The 19,149-nt window shown below is 32.8% G+C and overlaps 1 protein-coding gene across 1 annotated transcript in view; it reads right to left on the reverse strand.

Moving 5' to 3' along the window:
* The window catches only part of SVEP1 (sushi, von Willebrand factor type A, EGF and pentraxin domain containing 1), a 362,611-nt gene that overhangs the window by 282,319 nt on the left and 61,143 nt on the right, over positions 1 to 19,149 (reverse strand). Inside the window, exon 2 of the mRNA XM_051962558.1 lies at positions 3,132 to 3,387. Coding sequence (XP_051818518.1) covers positions 3,132 to 3,387 — 256 coding nt within the window. The remainder of the gene's footprint in view (positions 1 to 3,131; positions 3,388 to 19,149) is intronic.

Raw genomic sequence — 19,149 nt, forward strand, 5'->3', positions numbered from 1 at the left:
TGCAAATCAGAATTGTATTAAATTAGAATATCATTGATTATAAAAGAAAGTTCTAGGCTTAGAGTCAAGACAGAATTAGTTTAATTCCTATCTCCTATATATACTATTTGGGTGATCATGAGCAACTCACCTGTTTCTTCTTCAAAGAAAAGGAAATCTGAATTACTTATTTCACAAGGTTTTTTTTTTTAAAAAAAAAACAGTATTTTGTTTTTTCCAATTATTTGTAAGACAATTTTTAACATTAATTTTAATCATTTTTTCTCCTTCTCTCTCCTCTCCTCTTTCTAAAACAGTAAACAATTTGATATAGGTTATATATGTATATAGGTTATATATGTAAAATGCATTTCCATATGTGTTATGTTTACAGATCTATTAAAAGGTAAAATGATGTGATTTATGTAAAATGCTTTGCAAACCTGAAAAGACTATATAAGTGTCCATCATTATTCTTATTTTTGGGTGATTCTTAATAAATTGTGCTTTTTTGAAGAATTGTTTATTTATAATCTTTCATTTATCTATGGAAAAAGTAGTGTTACTCCTAAATTTGAGTCCGTTTCTTTAAAGGTTTATGACTATTAGATTTTTATTTGACACAATTATCACAAAGTCTGCTCCAGTCTGTTTCTTTTTCCTTTTTAAATTTTGGATATTCCATCTTTTACTATACCAAAAAAGTAAATAAAACCATTATTTTTGAATTTAAAAAAATCCTTTTATTTTGTCTCCAACATAGCTTATGCTTATCTGATCATTCATCATTTTATTTCTTTACATAAAAAGATAAATATATAATTTTAATTTTCATGAGTAATTTATACTTTAAATTTCTTTTATCATTTTATTTGAATAGCTCTCATCCTATTTTCATCATAATACTATTCAATTTTGCAATAGTTTTTGTTAAATAATGAATTACTTTCTGAATATTTTATAATTCTGCATTTATTAAAACATTAGGTTATTTAGCTATAATTTTGTATAAAAGGTTAAAGTAGTGTTTGCTTGTAATTCTAGATTACCTATTCTCTTCCAATGAATAATTTTTTAAAAAAATTTTATAGGGTTATGATGTAATTTGAGAACTGGTAACATAAGTCCTCCAAACTCAATTTTCTCCATAAATCTCTTTTATATTCTTATCAATTTGTTCTCTCACATAGACTTTACCATCCTTTCATCTGATTTCATGAAGAAGCCATTGACATTTTTATTAGTATTACATCAAATTTACAAATGAATTTGAATAAGCATTTTTAAGTATTATTGACAGCATGCCCTTGTCAGAATGATTGATAGAGTAGTCAAGGGAAACAGTAATTTAGAAGACTCATTTATCAAACACTTTACAGGTGAGTGGTCAAAGTAATGTGTAAAACAATTAAACATCTTGGAAGCAAAGTCTACAGTAATCCTTATATGAGACTCCACTGAGTCACTTTGTCCTAAGAGCATATACAAATGAAGCTGGCAGAACAAAATTGAAGCTGAATCCCAAATATAGACTTTTTATCATATTAAGGAAAAGAGTTGTCTGTTTCTATACTTTTTAGTGTTTTCTTTAAACAAATAGATGTAGCATTTAAATAAATTAACTATCATTGATAGAATCAAATATATGTTTTTCATTGATATATTTTAGTACAGAGATGGGGACAGAACTTTTCATTTCATTGCTATAAGGAACTCCTTAATCATCATACTTTTAATCCTTATGCTGTTTCTCAAAACATAACCCTCTCTACATTTCTAATTAGGCATAAATTTCACTCAAGTATAATGAATGATTTAGAAAATATATCTGAGTTTTCTGTTTTCTAGAACAGATTATGATTTTTGCATAATTTTTTATTGAGAAAAATGTTCTCTGCTTCATTACTTTTGTTTGGGAGACGAATTATATCTATCTCATCAAAACAAAATAAGATACCATTTTCTCTATGTTCAAAAATAGTTTATAAAACAAAATCTTTTTTCTTCAAATGCTTGATCAAATCAAGTTGTGAATCCACCAACTCCTGGTGGCACAATGGCTTATTTAATTTTCCTCATGAGATTCATTTATTTAGCTGGCATATTTCCTGTTCTATCCATTTAAATCCTTATGATTACTAAATGTTCAGCTGTTTATTTAATAATTCTCAATTTGGGGAAACTAGGTATACCTAATAATCTCTTAATTTTTCTTATTTTTCTTTCATATTTTGCAGGATTTCTCATGCTTTATTTTAGTAATTTATTTTTTCTTATTTTTGATGATATTTGCTAGTTATATTTAACTTCCTATTGAGTTTTTTTTTTAATTCAGCTCTGCTTTGCTTGTCAATTTAGTTTAAAACTGTCCAATTTATATTGGGTTTTTTTTTCTCTCTTCTATGCTTGCTTTTGGTATGTGATAGTTAAAATTTTAATTTCTTTGAATCAAAATAATTTCCTAATTTTTCACTTTCTCAAATTAGGATGTATTTGGAACTACAAATCTGCCTATAAACATTTAGCTGTGGCAATATTCCATAAATGTTAATAAGTTGTATTCATGTTGTTGTTGTTAGCTTTAAGGGAATATATTTTCTATAATTTGTTCTTTTCTATTAAGTCTAGGAAAGTCATAGAACAAGGTATGAGGACATCAGTATGAATCTACCATAACTACTGGGGAAACACGTTTATACAACAATTCCTAATAATTGTTTAGAACATTTACAAAAGACAACATATACACATACACACACACACACACACACACACATACACATACATTGAGAGAGAGAGAGAATAATGTTTTTTAAATGCATAAGATAAAATACACCTTGTTATAAAGGAAAAAAATATACTGAAATATAGTTATAATATTATAAAATCAAGTTAATGGACCATCAGCTAGAACTTTTGATGAATACTAAACTTTATTAGACATGGAAGATATATACATGTATATAAAAGTACACACATATGAACATGTACATACCATATGTACATTTATACACATATGTATACTTAAGACCTTTGTCATTATCGTGAGCATGTGACTATTCCGAAAATAGGATTAGTGAAAAGATGAGTCCATTTAAGGTATATAAAGTTATTGAAGTTGGGTTCCCTTGGATTTTGAAAATTGTTATTACCTTCATGAAGTGCTCGACGAGCTAACGCCTCAAATTCTTCAAAACTGTGAAGCAAATAGCAGTGTTCTTCTTTTGGGGTGGAAGCCATGTCATTTAGCTCTCGAATGTTCCCCTGCCATATGCCAAATGTAAAGATCTCCACTCCAAAATCACGTAGAGAAGCAGCAATTGGTCGAGGGTCTCCTCCATTGGAATAGCCATCAGTTATGAGGAATATAACCTTGGTTGAGTTTTCTCGGGAATGACGAAGTATTTGCTGCAACAAATCAAGCATATATTCATGTGAATTATTTACTTTAATAAGCCATTCCCTATAATTAATCAGTTGATTTTTGTAGAAATGGCAAGCATGACAAAATTCAATTTACTTTCTTAAAATTTCTTCTTTAGGAGAAAGGTAATGCATTAAGTTACTGAATTTTGCCTAGTATTCAAGGAACTCCACAATTTGGCTCTCCAGTCTTAATTCATATTCCTTTATTCATGTACTCTATGATCCTTCCAAATTAGGTTTCATTTCCCAGATGTAACTTACTTTTTCTACTTCTCTTCAATAGCTCATTGTACCATCTACTATACCTGGAATGATCTCCTTCATCTCTGAATAGTGAAATCTAAACCCATACTTCCAGGTCTTACTTCACTGTTAACTTTCCTAAGGTTTTCCTTGATTCCCCAACTCTAACTCTTCTAAACTTTGTAATTCCCCTATTCAATCAATCATATTATTTTTTGGTAATATAGTCATATGTGTATTGATCTTATTTCTCCTATAATTTTGTAATCTTTTTGACAGCAAGGACCATATCTAATTCATCTTGGCATCCTCAACACCTAGCATATGGTCTTGAATATAGAAGCTACTTAATGAATGTGTGTCAAGTTGAATTGAATGTCTTATGGTGATAGGAGTGGGACCTGAGTCCAAAATGAACTTTACATTTAGCCTTATATTTATTCAACAGAACCAATCTGATGTAAGTTCCTTAAAAGGACTTTAAAGTGACTATTTTCATTTTTGTATTTATATCCACAATACCTGCCACACTTAATAAATACTTATTTAATTGAATCATATTGAATGTCACAAGCTTATGGGTCTCATTTATAATAATAATGATAATAGGTATTATCTTTCATGTTGTTTGGGAATACAAATATCCTTTATTATTTCTTGAGCTTTAAAAATATAAATCCAATGCCAAAGTCCTGATAAATCTATTTTAAATGAATTTTTATGCAGAAAAATAGCAAGGCAAATGTGAAAAACACAAATATATTTTTTAAATTATTTTATGTCTTCAAGAGTTAATGATGGCTGATATGATTGCATTTTTTATTGGTTGTAAAACTGGGTTATTATGCTACTTAATTAGCTAGTAACAATTAATGATCCAAAGTTTTTAATGGTTGCCTGCCTTTATCAGCACATTTGCTTATGGCCATAGAATAAAATTTTCAATGTCTAGGCTACTTTTTTGTAGAGGAAGGTGGCTACTTTTACAAATATTTCTTTATTCAAAAGGAAAGCAAAAACACTTAGATAATGCATAATCTTTATTACCAATGAAATTTTGAAACAAATTAATTTGCAAAAAAGGCAACAGAAACCCTCAAATACCCTAACCTTCTGGTTCTTCAATCTACTCAACTTTTATGACATATTCTTTTACTCCATGTCAACTACACACAGGAATGGTCACACTCTACATATTACCATCTCTCACAAGTATATGTATACTTGGGGTAGCTAAGTGGTGCAGTGGATAGGTCACCAGCCCTGAAGTCAGGAGGACTCTTACTCATGTGCTGCTTAATGGAAGTTCAAGAAAACTCATAAATATCCTGATTCAATCCATTAGAAATTTATGTTATCTGCTCTCAGCTGGATCCTCATTGCAGCAAGGCAATCCAACTGATTATCTATGCCACTCACCACAATAGTATTTCCAGACTTTTTCTCCTCAGGATCACCTCCTCAACATCATGAGCTTACTCTACATTCTCGATTGAGGACTTTACCACTATTGGGAAAATCAAGGCTATTCACTAGGAGCTTTCACTATTTCTAGTTTCTTCATATCTAAAAACTCTTCCTTCCCATCTCATAAACTCTTGAAATAATTCCCCATTTTTCCTCTTTTTTTCCAGTATCTCAGGAAGAAATGATTTTTCTCTTGCCTTCACATATACCCTTGATTCCAAATATGTATATTGTCTCTTGTCTTCAGTCTCTCTGTTATACTGTTTCCCTCCTACTGCCTTCAAAAAGACTCAAGTTTTATACATTTAAAAAACAGAGCCAAAAGCAATCAAGCAAACAAAATAAAAACATGACTGGATACTATTACCCTTACTGGCTTTTAATATATACATACACACACACACACACACACACACACACACACACACACACACACATATATCTTTCTTCCCTATCTCAGTCAAATTCCTTGAAAAAACTGTTTCCAGTCAGTGTCTCTATTTCTTTCTTTTTCTTCTAAACTTTCTGTCATCTGGCTTCTGACCTAATCAATAGAAACTGCTCTTTCCAAAGTTGTTAAAGATATTTTAACTGGAAAATCTAATAGCTTTTTCTAAATTCTCCTCCATCTTAACTTTTAGCAGGCTCTGAATGAATTCTTGTGGTATATGGTTTAGAAGAGATAATTAATCAGGTACAGGCTGGAATAATAGCCTACAAAACTACAAAACAAAATTTTCAACTCTGAAACTCAGTGAATGAGGAGCTAGATCTAGGTAAAAAAAATTGGTCCAATAGCTGGTACTTCATCCATGTTATATATCCCTCCACAGGAATTTTCTCTACATGAATCAAACTATTCACTGATCTGGGAATAAACCATTTGAATTATCTACCTCTATGTTTTTGTTTGCACAGTATCTCTTGCTTAAAATATACTGCTGCCTATTTTTTATGATTTCAGGGATCCTCAAACTTTTTAAATAGGGGGCCAGTTCACTGTCCCTCAGACTGTTGGAGGGCCGGACTATAGTAAAAACAAAAACTTTGTTTTATGGACCTTTAAATAAAGAAACTTCATATCCCTGGGTGAGGGAGATAAACCTCCTCAGCTACCACATCTGGCCAGTGGGCCGTAGTTTGAGAATTACTTTTGAATTCTAGATTCTAATCTTCCATCAGGAGTCAAGTCTGGGGTTAATTTTTCCTCAACCAATAATTTTTTTCCACAGTAGTATTTCTCTAAATTCTCATTAAATTAATTTATTCTATAACTCATTTGGCACTTAACATTCTATCTCATATGGTTATTTATCTTATTATCTCTCATTATTCTAGCTAATCTCCAGCAAGACTGCTTTTAAATAGAGGAACCATGTGTTTATTAAACTTTCACCTCTTTAAAATATTTAAAAAGTCAATCATTATTTTTCTTTCCTTGTTTCAACACATGATTACTTTGGACTTCATTATAGAACAAGAAGGGTTGACTAATATTGTTATGCCAATAAAACTACACTGAAAGATATTACAACTATATGGAATTATAGAATGTGAGACCTAGAAAGGCACCTTATATATCACCCAATCTAATCCCTTCATTTTGTAGATGAAATGTATACTTAGAGCTTCTTAAAACTTTTTCCATTTGCAACCCCTTTATGCCCAAGAAATTTTTACGTGATCCCAGGTATATAAGTATATAAAATAGGCATACAAATCAAACATTTGTTTATAATAAATCATAATTTCATGACCCCCACATTCAATTATAAGACTCCACATGGCATCACAAACCACATTTTAAGAAGCTGGGACCTAGAGAATGGATTGTCTTGCCCAAAGTCATGTAGTTAGTTGTAGAGTCAGGACTAAAATTCAGCTGTTTTCTTATTTTGAGTTTGAGGCTCTGGAATACTGGTCAAAGAAAAGATCAAATAAAATTGGAAGAAAGAATTGGAATGAAATGCCTTTTTCTCTCTACAAGAAGGAAAATGCCAATAAATTGGCATCTCCTGTGCTACAAAGAACTGGAAATCTACATATTTACAAAGAGAAAAAATATGGTGATACAATGAAGGCACTTATTAAAATCTAAAACTGTATCTACTTTCTGAAAAAAGGAATTAAGGTTGTAGGATTCTCCACCCACTAACCAAAGAGAATTGCTTCCTAAGGGATTTAGATTTTCACTCACTTACCTTGTTTATTGAAATTCAAGTAAAAGCTTGTGTACACTTTTAATACTTTATTTACCGAAATTTTTAGTAAATACTGCTTATGAATTTGTAAAATTTCAGAAAACATTAAACACAATGTTTATTCTTTTGATAATTACCTACAGAAGATCATTCTGGTTTTATATATATACATATATATATTTTAATAAGACACTTTGTTTTTAAGCTTGTGAAGTAAGAATATAGGTGCTGTTATTTATGCCCATTCTACAAATGAGAAAACTAAGCCTTTGAAATGGTAAAAGCATCATGCCATGACCATATATTAATTAAACTCAAGTCTTCTGTTTCAAAATTCAATCTTTTCCCATGATACCATACTGTCTCTCACTTCTATAAATGAGAAAAAAGCATATGAATATAATATTACTATTCTATAAGAAATGATGAGCAAGGCTTTAGAAAAGCCTGGAAATACTTGTATGAACTGATGTTACGTGAAGTGAGCAAAACCAAGAGAACACTGTACACAGTAACAAGAAGATTATATGATGATTAACTATGATGGATTTGGCAAGCAATGAGGTGATTCAAGGCAAATCCAATAGACTTCTGATGGAAAATACAATCTGCATCCAGAGAGAGAACTATGGAGACTGAATGTGGATCAAAGCATAGTATTTCCACCTTTTTTGTTGTTTATTTGTTTTTCTTGTATTTTTCATTTTGATCTGATTTTTTTCTTGTGCATCATGACAATTATGGAAATATGTTTAGAAGAATGGAGCATGTTTAACCTATATTGAATTGCTTGCTCTGCTGGGGAGGAGGTAGGAGAAGAGGTAGAGAGACAATTTGGAACATTGTTCACTAGTGCTTTTTCTCCAGTTCATTCTGTACAACTTAATAAAATCATACAATTTTGGTTTGCGTTGTGAAAAAGAGAAAATTACTTTTTCTAATAAAACTTCCATTTACAAATCAACGTGTAACTGCCAATGCATACATATTCCTATTAATCTATATTAAATTATCTTAAAATGAAGAAAAATTTCTTCAATATGGTTGCAATTTCAATGGTTTATTCAAATAGCCAAAGGCACTCTGATGATACTTTCCAATTAAACTTTGATGGTTTCTTTAAAAAAAAAAAAGTCTTGTTCAAGACAATAAACCATATACAGATGTTGGTAGAGGTAATTTGTATAGGAAGGCTCATGGTTCTCTTTTTCTGGAGAGACAATAGCCAAAGCAATAAACTTCTTTAAAAAATAAAGCATTTTAGAGGAATTGGGCATGGTCATATGAGCACTCATTTTAAAAAAAATCTCCAGTATCCAGAAAGAAATCAGAGTTGTAACTTGAGATGAAGAAAAATATAAATATATGTGTGTACATATGGATATCACAAAATTCCATATGTTGTATTATGCCTAGATGTATCTACTTCATTGGTCTTAGCTTTCCACAGCCCTCAAATTCCATGATCTCATAATCAAAGTGATGACGTTTAATGAATTTGATGGAGCATATAATAGACAAATGTCAAACTGGTACTCAAAGTATATGGTACTGGCATGGTTTCCAAGAGCTCAGGATCACCTCCCAACTATGATAAAAAGATTAAAAAAGGACTTAAGTGGTGGATATGTGTGCACACAAATAGATAGACAAACATGAAAAGAACAATTATAATACTACCAACTGCATGTTATCACAACATATTGTAAGTTTTACAAGAGAAATTGAAAAACAGAGGGATAGGAACAAATTTAGACAAACAATGGGAAAGAAATGAAGTAGCACACTTTCTACCTACTATAAATATTAGATTATGCTTATTGGTTCAAATGTTTTGTACAAAATAGCTGATTATTAAAAAAATAGTGATTATTGAATTTCTTTTTATTGATTAAAAGAATTTGAAGTAGTAACCTTTCATGTTAATTATATATCATTCTATTATAAACTAACAAAATATAAATTATACACACACACACACACACACACACACATATATATATATATATATATATATATATACACATACATACAAACATACACATATATACATATGGAAAGGTATGAAGCCTTGAATTATTATTGAGACAAGGAACTCTTAAAATGAGGAACCTATCTCTACCAATGTAGTTCTCTCCATCTATATAACTTACATTGTTATAGAGTTGCCTAGAGCTTGAGAGATTAATGGATTTACTCAAGTTCATACAGTCTGTATCTAGCAAAAGAGCCATTTGAACCCAGTTCTTTCTGGCTTTACAGTCACTATCTTCTAAACTATACTACCTCTCACATTATACATAACTTAAACTATAATCTAAAGCTAATAACAATGAGGAATCCTTTTCTTATTTTTCAAAGCAATAGTTATTGTCCAATCATTTCAGTTGTATCCAACTCTTCGTGACCCCATTTGGGGTTTTCTTGACAAAGACACTGGAGTGATTTGCTATTTTCTTCTCCAGCTCATTTTCCTGATGAGAAAACAGAGGCAAACAGGCCTAAGTGATTTGCCAAGGGTCAATAAGTGTCTGAGACCAGATTTGAAACCATGAACATGAGTCCTCCTGTTTTCAAACCCTGTACTCTATCCACTGTACTAAGCTGGCTTGGGATAATATAACTAGATTTAAATTAAATTAATACTTAATTTTAGTCATAACTTCAAATTTTATGTATCACTCTATATTCTCTTATGTTTTCTGAACCTCTAGCATGAATCTGAGTATATTGTGTATCCAGTGGTTATATATGTTAAAACTCTTCCCACTTACCCATACTTAACAACTATCAACCCTTACCAACTTGCATAAGTGTGCATAGAGAATTTTTTTCATATACCAGCACACTGGGCCCATACTCTATTAGTATCTATACAACCCACTTACTTTTTAGTGACTTGGATTGGGAATGCATAATAACTTTTCCCTCCCTAGCCCACAACGTGTCAGTGATAATAGTAATCAGACAACTCTATTAATGAGACGAATGAACTATTAGCAGAACAAACCCATTTTGATTCAAAATTGAATTGTTCTTTAAGAAGGAAATCCATTCTTTGATCCTCCTGTTGCCTGTGGCCTAGAGGCAGAGTTTTTGTTATATTTGCCCTTAAGTCACTTCTTAGTGCATTAGATACCCTTTGGAAAGTGGGCTCTGGCTCCATTACAATGAATAGCAAGGGAAAGCTTCTCACACTTTTTCATTTTGATGGAACAGAATGATTCCTACAGGAGAATGAGACATGCTTGTGAAATATATTTCCCCCTAAAATCCACAGCCTTTCCAAACTGCCCAATTCTGTCAAGGATATTGCCATCTTTCTAACCTCCTAGATTAACAACTATGGTATGATCTATGATTCTTCATTCTTATTTATCTTATATACCCAGTCAATAGTTTTCACACTTCTAGTTTCCATTTTCTTCTCATTTGCATAGTCACAAACCCAGTTCAGTTCCTTATTATTACCTCTTACCTAGACTATTACAATAGTCTCCTAATTGATTTCTCTATTTCATATCTCTTCCTTTTTTAATTCATTCTTCACATCCCTCTCAAAATGTTTTTTCCTATATTTTTGTCCATTATATTCCTCTACTTAATAAACCCTAGTGGTTCATCAGAGAGTCTAGGAGAAAATATTATTTCATCCTTATCTCAACTTTCTTAATTTCCATCTTGAATAATTCATATAAAATATAAGTGGAATTTATTACAAGTAAATTTGTAAACAAATATTATAATTAAGTAAATATTGGAGATGCATAACCAAAAGTGTTTAGAGAGACTCCTGCCCCATATCGATAAAACCAGAGGTCTGCTATAAAGAATTAAGCAACCAGTTATTTTATTTTTGAAATAAAATAACATTATATAATATATACACATATATGTGTATAAACATATGAACATATATTTTCACAGAGCCAGACACATGTGACCATTGTAAAAATCAGCATTCCAACATTACACTAAGCTCTCACACAATTGCTAGTTTTGGAACCAACTTTGAAATGAAGCAAAGAAAGATTCTGCAGCCAAGGTGGGAGGTGTAGGGAGAAAAAAATAGTAATGTATTTAACAACTTGGCTTTTAAGTTCTGCAGCTGTAACCTCAGAATAAGTATCCCTCTTAGATGGGGCAAAAGGGGACAAGAACAATGAGAATACACCAGGAAAGCCAAATGTGTGGGGGAAAGAAAACAGACAAGTCTATTTTTAGTTTGTCATGATCTGTGTTACTAAAATCACAACCTGGAAGGATGGTGGTGAATGCTCTAAATTTTTTTTCTCCTAAGTATTTGTCATTAAAAATACTACTTTTGAGATTAAACCATTAAAAAATCTTATTATTTAATAAACATTCCAGAATTTAAAATTAAAATGAGTGTTTTCTTTAATAGTATAAATACCCTTATGATACAGCAAATAGGCAGCATGGTATTGTGAATGGAGTAACTCTTTCTACAGTCAGAGGAATTGAGTTTAGATACTAAGACAGCTAGATGGTCCAATGGATAAAGCGTAGGACCTAGAATTGGGAAGACCTGAGTTCTAATCCAGCTCCAGACACTTACTAGCAGTGTTACCCAGTAAGTCACTTGACTTAGTTTGCCTCAGTTTCCTTATCCATAAAATGAGCTGCAAAAGGATATAGCAAACTAATATCTTTGACAAGAAAATTCCCTTCAACTCTAGATATATGATGCTATGGACTTGTTTGTATACAAAATACATATATGTACACACAAATATATTAGTATATATATGTACATCTATTAATGTACTTATGTGCATATGTATATGTATGAAATCGTCTGTGTCTATACACACACACACACACACACACACACAAACACACACACACACATATATATATATATATATATATATGTGTGTGTGTATATATATTTCTCTTTTACATAAATTGCTCTCCTTGGAAAAGCTATACTAGTCCAAAAGTCTAATTGTCATAGGCAAATCTTTATTCCTTCCATGCTTCTAGAACCTGAGATCGGGGAGGCAACAAGCATAGCATGGTGTACAATTCATTGGAGTCAAAAGATCTGTATTCAAATGATGGGTCTGCCATTTACAACCTGTGTGATCTTGCAATAGTCACCTAACTTCTCTGTACCTGAGATTTTCATCAGTAAAATGCAGTAGCTGAACAAGTTTATATCCCAGATCCCCTTTGGCTCTAAATTCCTCACCACCTTTTTCTTCTCCTTGTCTCCTCTGCTGCCTGGTGCCAAGTTCCCTTTTGTTTCTCCCAAAACTTTATATATCTGTTCTAGGGTTGGTATGCAATGTTAAGGCTGGCAATAGTAAAGGAGGAAAGGAGAACAAATCCATGAAACTTATGCTCTCTTTTCCTCCAACCACTCTGTCACTTCTCCCCTCATAGTCCTAAATAGTGACCCAGCTTTGGCTTTAAGGCTCCTAACTTTCAGCCCTTGGAGTTAGGGGAAGGGGAAGAGGCTACTCTCTTCTTCTCTCTAAACCCCTGCCATACCTTCTGTGATGAAAATACCATTGTTGTATTTCCTTCTGAAAATGAATTTGACTTTTCTACTTTGAGGGAATATATAAAACAACGTGTGTGTGTGTGTGTGTGTGTGTGTGTGTGTGTGTGTGTGTGTGTTGTGTGGAAGGGTGCTACCAACTTTTCTCATCGAGTCTGAGTGTAGGATGGTAAAATAAAGAATCTTTTTAGACTTCCTGCTTCTTGTCCACTGTTAATAAAAATCTACCCCAATCTTCAAAAATTCCTAAGAGCAGTATGCTTGCTTCATCCACAACAGAGTCAGACATAAGTATTTTGGAACTACAATCCGTTCTATAGTAAACCAAGGAGAGAGAAACCCTGATTAGAAGAAAAAGGTAACATTGTTAGTGGAGTTGTGAACTGATTCAACCATTCTAGAAAGCAATTTGGAATTATGCCCAAAGGGCTATAAAATTGCGTATATCCTTTCTACCAAGTCTATTTCCCATAGAGATCATAAAAGAGGGAAAGGACCCATATGTGCAAAAATATTTGTAGTAGCTCTTTATAATAGCAAGGAATTGGAAATTGAATGAATGTCCCTCAATTAGGGAATAATTGAATAAATTATGATATATCAATGTAATGGAATATTATTCTATTAGCAATGATAAGCAAGTTGATTTCAGAAAGTCCTGGAGAGACTTACACGAACTGATGCTAAATGAAGTGAGTAGAACTAAAAGAACATTGTACAAACAACAAGATTATGTGATGATCACCTATGACAGACTTGGTTCTTTTCAAAATGGGGTGATTCAGACCAATTTCTATAGATTTGTGATGGAGAAAGTCATTTGCATCTAGAGAGAGGACTATGGGGATTGAATGTGAATTATAACACAGTATTTTTACCTTTTTTCTTGTTATTGTTTGCTTGTTTGGTTTTTTTTTGTTGTTCTCTTTTTTTTTTTCCTTTTTGATCTGATTTTTCTTGTGCTGCATTATAAATGTGAAAATATATTTAGAAGAATTGCATAAGTTTCACCTATACTGGATTGCTTGCTGTCTAGGGGAGGGGAGAGCTGGGGAAAGAAGGAGAAAAATTTGGAACATAAGGTTTTGCAAGGATGAATGTTGGAAACTGTTGCATGTATTTTGAAAAATAAAAAGCTATTATTATTATTATTGAAAAAAATGATAAGCAGGCTGATTTCAGAAAAGTCTAGAAAGAATTACATGAACTGATGCTGAATGAGGTGAGCAGAACCAGGAGAACATTGTAATAGCAAGATTATGTGATGATCAACTATGACAAACTTTTCTCAGCAATTTAGCAATCCAAGACAATTCCGGGGGCAGACCAAGATGGCGGAGAAGGCACACATGACTCTCTAAGCTCCTCTCATTCCCTCATAACCAACTATTTAATTCAGCCTCAAAAATAGCTCTTCACTGCTTAAATTCAAGAAGATTAGAAACACTACAACTTACCAGCCAAAGTCAATCTGGAAGATCACCAGGAAAGGTTTGTCCTGAGGGGCCAGGAACAGACCAGGGCAGATAGGGAGAGACTAGCGTCCTGAGCAGACCAGGAGTGGGGGTGAAATCTGTGGCTAGAGAAGTTATAGAAACAACTCTGCTATAGGCTAACTACTCTGCTTTGACTACAAAGCAATAAACTGGCAGAGAAATTAAAGCCTAAAACAGAGGGTACTCTAAAAAAAACACCAGAACAGAACGAGATCTGGCTGTAACCCCTCAAACCCAGAAGTGACTCAGGGAGACTGTAATGCAGCCCTGCAGCCATATACTGTAGTATGAGGCTTTTGTAGGGCAGTTACAAATCTGCGTGGCAGGGGGCACAGCCCGGGCAGCCTCTAATCTGCACAGTGGGGGGCTCGGCCTAGGGCAATAGAACTTCCCCAGCAGACTGTGCTTCCCGGGCAGACACTTCCGGTCCTTGCAAATCGTAACTTCCATCAGAATACATCCTCATACAGTGTCATTGTTAAGGTATATAATGATCTCCTGGTTCTGCTCATTTCAGTTAGCATCAGTTCATGTAAGTTTCTTCAAGCCTCTCTGTATTCATCCTGCTGGTCATTTCTTATAGAACAACAATATTCCATAATGTTCATATACCACAATTTACTCAACCATTCTCCAATTGATGGACATCCATTCATTTTCCAGCTTTTAGCCACTACAAACAGGGCTGCCATGAACATTTTGGCACATGCAGGTCCTTTCCCTTCTTTAAGATCTCTTTGGGACATAAGCACAGTAGTAACACTGCTGGATCAAAGGATATGCACAGTTTGATAACTTTTTGAGCATAGTTCCAAATTGCTCTCCAGAATGGCTGGATGTGCTCCCAATTCCATCGACAATGTATCAGTGTCCCTGTTTTCCCACATCCCCTCCAACATTCCGCATTATATTTCCCTGTCATTCTAGCCAATCTGACAGGTGTGTGGTGGTATCTCAGAGTTGTCTTAATTTGCATTTCTCTGATTAATAATGATTTGGAGCATATTTTCATATGGCTAGAAATAGTTTCCATTTCTTCATCTGAGAATTGTCTGTTCATATCCTTTGACCATTTATCAATTGGAGAATGGCTTGATTTCTTATAAATTAGAGTCAATTCTCTCTATATTTTGGAAATGAGGCCTTTATCAGAATCTCTGACTGTAAAAATGTTTCCCCAGTTTATTGTTTCCCTTCTAATCTTGTCTGCATTAGTTTTGTTTGTACAATTTGATATAATAAAATTTTCTATTTTGTGGTCAATAGTGATCTATTAAGTATGGGTCAATGCTTAGTTTCTGCCATACTAATTTCCAATTTTCCCAGCAATTTTTGTCAAATAATGCATTCTTATCCCAAAAAACTGGGGTCTTTGGGTTTATCAAACACTAGATTATTAAAGTTATTGGCTGTTTTGTCCTTTGAACCTAACCTATTCTATTGATCAACTAGTCTATTTTTTAGCCAGACCCTACAGGCTTTAACAAGATGAGTAAAAAAATCAAAAGAACGATTGATAGTTTCTATATGGAAAGAGAACAGCTTTTCAACCCTGAAGAAACTAATAGCAGACCATCTCCAGAGAATTGTTGGTCCCCAATACAAAAGGCTCTCCTTGGAGAGACTATTAAAAACCTTAAAAGAGAACTAGAAGAAAAATGGGGAAAGGAAAGAGAAGCTGTGCAAGAGAATGCAGAAAAGGCATATAACTCACTAAAAGAAAAATTTGATAAAGTGAAAAAAGAAAACAACTAACTGAAATGTGAATTGGAAAAGGTAAAAAAACTCCCAAGAAGTGCAGGGAAACAGAATTTGTAAATTGGAAAAAGAAAATAACTCACTAAAAAAAAAAAAATTAGTGAAATGGAAAAAAATTCCATAGAGCAAAACAACTCAATTGGACATATACAAAAAGAAGCAAAAAAAAGCTAATGAAGAAAATAACTCACTAAAAATCAGAACTGAACAAATAGAAATGACTGATTCATTGAGACATCAAGAATCAGTCAAGCAAAACCAAAAAAATGAAAGATTGGAAAAAATGTCAAATAGTTATTTGGAAAAACAACAGACCTGGAAAATAGATCTAGGAGAGATAACCTGAGGATCATTGGACTACCTGAAAATTATGATAAAAAGAGCCTAGATACTATTTTACAGGAAATCATCAAAGAGAACTGCCCAGAAGTAATAGAACCGGAAGGGAAAATAGGCGTTGAAAGAATTCATCGAACACCTTCTAGAAAAGACCCTAAAATAAAGACTCTGAGGAATATTGTGGCCAAACTTCAGAATTTTCAGACTAAAGAAAAAATTTTACAAGCAGCCAGGAAAAAACAGTTCAAATACCAAGGTGCCACAATAAGGGTCACACAAGATCTGGCTGCCTCAACATAAAAGGATCGAAGGGCCTAGAATCAGATATTCCAAAAGGCAAAAGAGCTTGGAATACAGCCAAGAATAAACTACCCAGCTAAGCTGACTATTTTTTTCCATGGAAGAAGATGGACATTTAATGAAATAGAGGAATTCCATTTGTTTCTAAGGGAAAAAACCAGACTTAAACAAAAAATTTGATCTCCAACAACAGGACTCAAGAGAAGTAGAAAAAGGTAAAAGGAACTCTTGAGAACTGTATTTCTATTATGGATATACATAAAAACCATATGTATAATTTGATTTTACTGATAGAACATGAAAAAGAGAAGTAGAAATGGAAAGGGGATAGTGTCAGAAAAAGGGAAAAGAGGAGATAAAAAGAGGGAAACTACATGCGACGATGAGGCAAAGGAAACCTATCATATCTGAAGGAACTTAGAGAGGGGGAGGAACATTGTGTGAATCCTACTCTCATCAGAGTTGGCTCAAAGAAGAAATAATTGACATATTTGTTTTAAAGAAAATCTTCTCTCACTTCATTAAAAAGTGGGAGAGGAAAAGGGAAAAGGAAAAAGAGTAATAAGGAAGGGTACAAGAAAAGGGAAGGGATTCAAAGGGAGGAGGGAAGGATCCTAAAGAGGGAGAGCTGTGTGATGCAAGTGGGACCAATAAGTTTAATACTAGGGAAGGAGGGAAGGAGGGCAAGAAAAAGAAAAGCCTAATCTGGGGATATTAGGATGGCAGGAAATACAGAATTAGTAATTTTAATCATAAATGTGAATGGGATGAACTCTCCCATAAAGAGGAAGCGGATAGCAGACTGGATCAAAAGTCAGAACCCTACAATATGTTGTTTACAGGAAACACATTTAAAACAAGGAGATACATACAGAGTAAAGGTAAAAGGCTGGAGCAGAATCTATTTTGCTTCAGGTGAAGTCAAAAAAGCAGGGGTAGCCATCCTTATCTCAGATCAACCAAAAGCAAAAAAATTATCTAATTAAAAGAGATAAGGAAGGAAACTATATCTTGCTGAAGGGTACTACAGACAATGAAGCAATATCAGTATTAAACATATATGCACCAGGTGGTATAGCATCTAACTTCCTAAAGGAGAAGTTAAGAGAGTTGCAAGAAGAAATAGACAGCAAAACTATAATAGTGGGAGATCTCAATCTTGCACTCTCAGATTTAGATAAATCAAATCACAAAACAAATAAGAAAGAGGTAAATAGAATATTAGAAAAATTAGGTATGATAGATCTCTGGAGAAAACTGAATGGTGACAGAAAGGAGTATACTTTCTTTTCAGCAGTTCATGGAACCTACACAAAAATTGACCATATATTAGGACATAAAGACCTCAAAATTAAATGCAGGAAGGCAGAAATAGTAAATGCTTTCCTTTCAGATCACAATGCAATAAAAACTACATTCAACAAAAAGTTAGGTGTAAACAGACTAAAAAGTAATTGGAAACTAAATAATCTCATCTTAAAGAATCATTGGGTGAAACAGCAAATTATAGACACAATTAATTATTTCACCGAAGATAATAACAATGTTGACCATCATACCAAAATTTATGGGATGCAGCCAAAGCAGTAAAAAGGGGAAATTTTATATCCTTAGAGGCTTATTTGAATAAAATAGAAAAAGAGAAGATCAATGAATTGGGCCTGCAACTTAAAAAGCTAGAAAAAGACCAAATTAAAAACCCCCAATCAATTACTAAACTTGAAATTGTAAAATTAAAAGGAGAAATTAATAATATAGAAAGTAAAAAAAAAAAAAACTATTGAACTTATTAATAAAACTAATAGTTGCTTTTATAAAAAAACAATAAAATTGATAAACCTTTGGTAAATCTGATTAGAAAAAGGAGAGAGGAAAATCAGATTAGTAGTCTTAAAAATGAAAAGGGAGAACTTTCCACCAATGAAGAGGAAATTAAAGAAATAATAAGGAGTTACTTTGCCCAACTTTATTCCAAAAAATTTGATAACTTAAGTGAAATGGATGACTACATCCAAAAATATAGGCTTCCAGATTATCAGAGGAGGAAGTAAATTGCTTAAATATTCCCATTTCAGAAAAAGAAATAGGACAAGCTATTAATCAACTCCCTAAAAAAATATCCCCGGGACCAGATGGATTTACATGTGAATTCTACCAAACATTCAAAGAACAATTAGCCCCAATGCTTTATAAACTATTTGAAAAAATAGGGAACGAAGGAGTCCTACCTAATTCCTTTTATGACACAGATGTGGTACTGATACCTAAACTAGGTAGGTTGAAAACAGAGAAAGAAAATTATAGACCAATCTCCCTAATGAATATTGGTGCTAAAATTTTGAATAAGATATTGGCAAAAAGACTACACAAAATCATCCCCAGGATAATACACCACAATCAAGTAGGATTTACA

Source organism: Antechinus flavipes, chromosome 1 (genome assembly GCF_016432865.1).
Source record: "Antechinus flavipes isolate AdamAnt ecotype Samford, QLD, Australia chromosome 1, AdamAnt_v2, whole genome shotgun sequence".
NCBI lineage: Eukaryota > Metazoa > Chordata > Mammalia > Dasyuromorphia > Dasyuridae > Antechinus > Antechinus flavipes.